Raw genomic sequence first — 7874 nt, forward strand, 5'->3', positions numbered from 1 at the left:
CCCATCGATTATAGTCCATAAACATGTAACGTTTTATTTTTCTTCGTAGGAGCAAACGATCGGGGCAACGAGATACCTAGTCCAGATACTCACGTGACCGTGCGAGTACCCGTTACAAGAATGTAAATAACTCTTATTAAAACTCCCGAAGTGACATCATTTTTAAAAGTATCGAAAGAGCAGTTTTCGAAGTTACTACTCTTCCATTAAAACGTAAAAAAAAAATACAGATTGCGTGTATGTAAATTCGTTCCCATGGAGTTTAATTATCTCGAACGTTTTTATACGATGCGGTTTCTCCAATCTCTTTAATCTTTAATTTTCCCTCTTATCTTCACCGTTCGATCGTTGTGACACTTCTGAAATCTCATCTCGGAGTGAGCCTCGCGCTCGCTCATCGGCTCGGATTTCGTCGATAGACTTCCTCCTTTGTGCGGCACGAGAATTCACGCGGCGCGTTCGAGAACCTCTCGCAGTTAAGCCGCGCGATTTGTCTTCGTTCATACAACCCGTTGCTCTCTCTGTCTTCCAGATCGGATCGGCGAAGCGATTCATCTCCAACGCGTCGCGATCGCGATCCACCGCGCGCGCACGACGGCGAACGGAAGGAAGAGATGAAGCATCCACCGACCACGGTGATGGCGGGCGATCAGCCAAAGTCAAAGGCGACGAGAAAGAAGAAGAGGAGGAAGTTCGCCTGGAAAATAGTCGGCCTCTCTCCGTGCTCGAAGGAATGCGGGGGAGGTAAGAAAGTGGTGCCCCGATAATTAATCGCGTGTCATAATATCATGAGATACTCATTCCGAGGTGTTGTTGCACGTAAGTGGAATTTAAAAAAATTTTTACTGGCCACTATTTCGTAAGGATAGGCAAAATCACTATTATTAACAACAATATTATATAATTTTTTTATTAAGTATAGTTTTGGCAATATTTTTCTTTTGTAATTTATATGTTATAAAGATAATTTCTGAAAAGCATGATTCTAAGTAGAATTTATTTATCTGAATTGTGAGATAAAACTGTTTTCGCAGCAATACCATTTACGAATGACATCATTTTTAATGATATCTAAAAAGAAATAAGATTATAAATTTTTACAGTATTATATATACTTACTCGTACAGCAAAATAATTCAGTATCGCCTTAGTATGTATAATGTTTGGAAAATAATGTTTTCAATCAAATATTTCTCTCGGGGTTTTAACATTCGATAGGTATCGAAACGTGAGTTAATTGTGTCGGATCGCGAATGATAAATGTTTCAATACGTGTTGTTTAACTTTTGGAATGCACAGTATTATAATTTCAACGTTACGTGTCGGTGAGTTTGCGTTAATTTCCAATATTGCTGGTAATACATTTCCGCGTATTTCTTGTATATTTTAGGGAATATGATATCGCGGCGTTCGAGAAATAAATGAATATTAACGAATAAATATTACTATGTACGCGGGATAGGTACATTCTAAATTGCATCCGATTAAATATTTGTAATTATACAACGCAACGGTCTAATCGATTACCGTGGTTTAAAGCTTGTCGATAAAATTAACAGCCACTGTGTATGTATTTTGACGAACAAGCATATCTCTGATGCGAGAAACGTATTTATTCACAATATTCCTAATTATTTCTTGAGGGATTTAATAATTTCTCAGCTATTAAAATATTGATATTGCGAAATATAATTGGAAAGTAGGATATTAGGAATATATGATATTTAAACAGAGATTGAGATTAAACGAAATTGTTGATTTAAAAAGGCCACACAATTTCGAGTCATTTTGTATCTGTTGTGAGATACTGATTAAACGGACAATAGGCGAAAAACGCCTGGATAATTAAAGGTCATTAGGAAAACGACTTTGTCTAGACGTCATTGAGGCGTTGCGTGGGAAGTAGCCCGAGATACATTTGTTTTGTTTCGGTAGAGTTAGACACATTCTAGCACGACGACTTATCAAAAATTTTGGATAAGATATTTTTAATCTTTTCCTGCATTTAAAAACATTTAAGCACAGAAAAAGATTAAAAATATTTAATAAAGAATATTTAAAAAGTTGCTGCTCTGCGGAGTAATTAAAAATGGATTTTAAAGTCATTTTTATCTTAAATCAAATGAAGGAAATATAGAAATGAGCAATTAAAGTTAAACGAGAGTAAAGTTGAGACGTTAGACGTCTGGGAAAATATGCAGCGCGATTATACTTCTAAGATACCGGAAATTGTCACTGATTTTTTGGACATCTGAACATTGCATGTGACAGCATCCCGATATCTGTCACTGGGACTAATTTAAATTGACGCTATACGGACGGAAAGCGACGAATACGGAGAAAAGGAACGCGACAGTCACGTCGATCATAATACAATGTGTCCCACTTACAAAGTGTCGCACTTCGTTTCGTTCGTGGACTCTTTAACTATGTACTTGACGTAGAATTTTCCTCGATAAAACTGTTAGTACGTCAACGCTATCTGAGTTATAAACGACAGGAACTGAGTTATTGTTTTGTAGTCTAAGCCGTAAATGTAATTTTATTCTTCGTTCAATTTCAAGTAGATATTATTTTGATTACAACGTTGTGCAATAATACGTTTTATTCAATGTTAAAAGATTTTGAGGAGAGTTGGCGTCAAGCCAATTTCTCGCCGAGGAAAATTAGATTTCGAATTAATCGACGGTGTAACGAAATGCAAAGATCCGAGATATGTCGAATAACTTCTCGCAACTCATTGCATCTTGCAGGCGTGCAGATGATTATCCTGAAGTGCATTCACGAGATCAATCAGACACCCGTCAATGAAAAACGTTGTCGCAACGTGGAAAAGCCGAAGCATTCTCCTCCGCTGCGATGCAACGATCATCCTTGCGCCGCCAGGTACTGACATCGATATATTTCTTCTGTGAGATCCTTTGACGATTGTTTCACGATCATCGCGTTTTCTTCCAGCCAGATTATTTGATACGTTTAAACTCATCCTTCAGATATTGAATTGTTAAATTCGGTCTTTATTAATATTTTTGCTGAGGCAAAGATCAATTTCGGGTTCAAGGAACGAATGGAAGCGCGATGAACTCTTTGTGTTCAGGGAATCTGTGATTTATGCAAATAAGCTTAATCTCGTATTTGAAAACTCGGATATGTTGTCAGGTGGCGAGCTGAGCCGTGGAGTGAGTGCTCGGTCACCTGCGGGGTCGGTACCAAGACGCGAAAACTCGAATGCGTTCAGGAGCTGAACGCGAGATTGACAATGCGCGTTGCTGCTGGCGCGTGCATGCAACCGCCAGAGCTGAGCACCACAGAAACTTGCAGCCGGATGGCATGTCCCAACGTGGGCCCAGAACTGAGACACATGCCCTCGCAGCACGACGCGCCCAGGTGGGACGTGGGCGCTTGGGGTCCGGTGAGTCATCAATCTATTAAATGTCTTTATTGTTAAACAGCTAGCTACTTTCAGCGATTTAGGAAGTAGGACAGGAAACCGTTGAGAATGTGAACTGAGAAACTGGGATAGAAGTTAAGTCTCTGGACGTCGCCAGTATTATTTTTACTTATCAGAAACAGTTCGTGCGAATTGTACATGTCCTAATAAACAATACATAATTAATACATAATAATAAGAATAATAATATTAGAAATAATTAGAAAATAAATAAAAAGAATGTAAGCAAAGAAGAGTCAATTTAAGCGAATAATTGACGGAAAACTGAAAAACTTACCACAAACGGAAAATATAAATTTCCGATTATATTAACTTTTCTGTAGATATTTCATGTTCCTTACAATTCGTCGATCAGGATGCAACAAATCGATGGGACTCTTCGCTCTGCTGCTAAAATTAATTTTGATTGAATAATATATTCCATCTGTTAAGTTTTCTATCGCGCATTCCAGTGTTCGGCGACGTGCGGCCGTGGAATTCGAAATCGAACGGTGACCTGTATAACGCCCGGGGAGTCCTGTTCGTTAATCAACAAGCCGGAATCTCAAAAAGCGTGTGAAGTAGTGGCTTGTAGTGCGACAACGAGACATCACCCCGGAACAGCGCCCTGGTTGTACTCGGAATGGTCTTCAAAGGTATAACACATCATGGGATTAATTCCATTTGAAAATAAGCAAACGTGAAAATATCTATTTAAAAGCTATGGGTTCTCCATGCTACCATACTTTTGCATTTATTCAATAACTGAATACGTAAAACCACTTTTCTGTGACGATTTTTATGTAAGAAAAAAAAAGAATATCTCAAACGTCATTGAATTTAATTTTATTTCTCGACTTCAAGATAAAGATGAAATATGTATGTACATATTTTTTGAACATGGTAGCATGACATTCGTCATTGTTGCAGTGCTCCGCCGAATGTGGAAATGGCGTGAGGATCAGACGAGTGGCATGCGCTGACGGTAGCGAGTTATTCTGCAATCCCAAAGAGAGACCAGACACGGAGATGCATTGCTTCGGACGAGGGACGAGCTGCGACCGAGCCAAATGGTTCGCCAGTCCATGGACTTCCGTTAGTACAAGCACGATTCAGAAAATAAAACGCTCATCTCGCAGCAACGCGTAAAGCTAAAGCGATCTTAAATTAAAGCTGACATAATTTTGATAGACGACACTAATTTTTTACACGAATCTAGCTTTAATTTCAAGATGCACATTTCTAATTACACGAAATGGTAATTTACATCTTAATTTAATTTTTAATTGTTCCACAGTCGATTTGAGATTCGAGAACAAAATCAATATTTAATAAAGTGCCTCTTCCTCTTTATCCTTATTCTGTTTATTGTACGATGCAATTTTTTACAATTAATGACGACATATAACTTCTTACATTAACTTCTTTTATGTATTTAGTGCTCTGTTTCGTGCGGCGTTGGCGTGCAATATCGAGACATCGCTTGCATAACCAGAACGGATAATGACTTTGTCGTGCTACCTGCAAAAAATTGCAGCGATCCCAAACCAGCGACTGAGCAAGCTTGCAGGATGTCCGCGTGTTTGCCGGAATGGTTCACCTCAAATTGGTCGACGGTAAATTATCGCAAATGCGTGAATTAAGAAAATTTTAACCAGAAAATTCTTCCCTTTGTGAACTTTTTGATTTTCGGATGCGTGTATGCCCAGTATAACTTTTATATGTTCCATTTTTAGTGTTCCGCAACATGTGAAACTGGAGTGCAAACACGACTTGTACGGTGCATCGTCGAAGGTATTAGCAGCACCAGTTGCTCGGAAATCAACAAACCAAGCGCGGAGCAACGATGTAACATGGAGCCGTGTAAGAAGGAGATTCCAGTGGCGAACAAACCACCCAAAAGTAAAGAAAAAGATTTATATCTCTCGTTTTTTCTCAACTTTAGCAATTTCAGAAACCGTAGCAATTTTTTATAAAAACTTAATAGATCGGTGATAATGATGATGAATTATTGCCACTTAATAATTAGATTTGATATATAAGTACTTGACAGACATGTTTTAACGTTATGTTTCAGAGGTGCACGAGTCGTCCGAGTGCGTGGACAAGTATCCGAATTGCGTTTTAGTGGTAAAGAATGGTCTGTGCCGAATCAAATATTACAAGCATTCGTGTTGCCAATGCCGTCAGTAGCTGGGACAGCAGCTTTGCGCTCGTTTGCGATTTTGCGACTGCGAGGCTGACGAGAGCGCGATCGTTGAATAAATTATATCGGAATTATATCAGATATTATATCGGAAAGGGCAAATTATGCCGAGTGTAAGACTGCTACAAAGAGAGATGACCACGTATATTAGAAATAATTTTATTTATATTACGCGACGCGACATCGGATCACACGTGTCTTAGTCGTGCTTTTTTCTGCCGAATGTAGCATAATTCTCGCGGAGCGGCAGAATAATTCTCTTCCCTTCTCTATCTATCGATGAATGTTTAGAACGAGGCGTTTGTTTCTTCTTGATAGTTTGAATATGAGTATTAGAGTAAATTTTCGGAGAAAAACCACAGAAGCAAAATAGAATAACCGAATAAGAAATAAATAAAATAATAAACTCTAGTAAAGGACGACATGATATGCAAAATTTAAAAAAGGAATTTAAGATGCGCTTTTATCTATGCGTTAAGAACGAATCTTTCTGCGAAGAAGGCTTGGTCTCGAAGAATCCCGATTTTCCCGAGAATCAAACCGTGGAGGGGTTCGTCATGTTTTTGTATTGTCAGGGTTTTGTGTGCAATAAATATATCTCGACGCGTGTACGGTACGCACGTGCATTCACTTGTATGGCATATGCATGGGTTTACATCGCGTGTGCATGCGAGTTGATATCTGTGTTATCGCCGCAGACGGGTGGGTCCGCCGTCAGTAGCTGGGGTTAATTTTATTGATTGATAGCGGCGCCTATTCAAATACCTTTAGCCCTGGTCCTTTTTACATGCAGCAACGCGATCTCAATTTTTTTTTTATTAAACGGCACGTTTAGCGTATTCAAGCGGAAAGAACATACGACGATCTCATTGTGTCTCAAGAGCTCATACGAGAAAAAGAGATAGAAAATATTTTTATTTTCGTTTAACATCTTATTAGATGATAAAATATATTGAACAGCTGTATCTCGGAATTTTACTTAATTTTTTTATTAAATAGCAGATTTTTTCAGTTTATTACACGAAAAAAGGGATTTCTTTGAAGATTAGTTAAGTGATTTATATACAATACTTACATATTCAAGGCACTTGCTGCTTACTGTTTTATTTCTGAAACAGCAGTGGAGTAAAAAAATAGTATACGCTAAAATGTTATCATTTTAATTTCATTGTCGGTATGTATATAAAAAAATATGAGGCTTTTAATGTATTTTTAATTTGACATTTACATGTAATGTACATTGCAAACGCGACTCGATTAATAGAGTGGTAATAATATTTTTCAAAGCGAATACACGAGTCTGTAAAACAAGCCTCCCTTTGCATGTGTGTTCGCACAAAACCTGCACGACTATGAAAACCTTCTTTGCTGCTGCGCCCGCCTCTGCACCGTATCGAAAGTGAAACGAGCTGAAAAGTTGAGTCTGCATTCCGGAATCAATGTGAAACGATGTTGTAAAAGGCGCCCTGTGCGCAAACTTGTGTTACATAGACTGGAAAATTCGCTGCCCGATGAAAAATTGGTTTTCTCTTTCCCTTGCGTTCCTGTGGGAAAGCACCCTCTCACAGGAACGTAGTTACATTTTGCCGAAATACGACAATTCATTCGACGACCATTTAACGTGGAAACTTTTATAACGACGAAGTTAATAGAAGAATCGACAACTTTTCTTTCTAGACACTTTTCTGTTAGCTATTTTATAAGTTGGCGTAAGAATTTATAATCGATCTATAGAAACTGCGCGACGAGAAATCCATTTTTCAAAATTATTCGCGAGCTCTCGACGAAGGCGTTACGAATATTAAAGTGAATATTGACATACGATTCTCGTTCTGCACACCTCGTTATATATCAAGTAAAATTATTCGGATAAGCGTGATAATATATACAGTAACGTAATTGGGTATACGCTTGTATATGTAGAATATATGAAGTCGTCGTTAGATGATAAATATATATGTATTATTGTGTATATTTCGATGTCGAGATAAAAAAAGTTAAGAGTCTTCGATCCATATCGCTATCACGTATTAGTTCGATGTTGGACTCGTATTTAATTGCGCCGTTAAGAACAGAGCTATACGGATTAATTAATTATCTGTCAATTGAGCTCTTTGGTTCTGCCAGCTCCAAGGAATTGTTCGGATGCTTTCTATCGAATAGTATTCCTCTAGAGCATAGCCTGCGTATCGCTCAGATTTTCTATTTTTACAGCAATTACAAGTTATTTACACAAAA

The 7874-nt window shown here is 38.1% G+C and overlaps 1 protein-coding gene across 3 annotated transcripts in view; it reads left to right on the forward strand.

Annotated features, from left to right (window-relative positions):
- Positions 1-7874, forward strand: part of LOC112458627 (thrombospondin type-1 domain-containing protein 4-like) — a 56263-nt gene extending 48389 nt beyond the window's left edge. For all 3 annotated transcript variants that reach the window (XM_025022363.1, XM_025022366.1, XM_025022365.1), the window contains 9 exons: positions 50-122; positions 533-744; positions 2754-2886; positions 3160-3412; positions 3904-4086; positions 4361-4525; positions 4870-5046; positions 5167-5332; positions 5508-7874. In XM_025022363.1, coding sequence (XP_024878131.1) covers positions 50-122; positions 533-744; positions 2754-2886; positions 3160-3412; positions 3904-4086; positions 4361-4525; positions 4870-5046; positions 5167-5332; positions 5508-5623 — 1478 coding nt within the window. In that variant the 3' untranslated portion in view covers positions 5624-7874. The remainder of the gene's footprint in view (positions 1-49; positions 123-532; positions 745-2753; positions 2887-3159; positions 3413-3903; positions 4087-4360; positions 4526-4869; positions 5047-5166; positions 5333-5507) is intronic.

Source organism: Temnothorax curvispinosus, unplaced genomic scaffold (genome assembly GCF_003070985.1).
Source record: "Temnothorax curvispinosus isolate PA1 unplaced genomic scaffold, ASM307098v1 QBEX01009046.1, whole genome shotgun sequence".
In the NCBI taxonomy this organism is placed as follows: Eukaryota; Metazoa; Arthropoda; class Insecta; order Hymenoptera; family Formicidae; genus Temnothorax; species Temnothorax curvispinosus.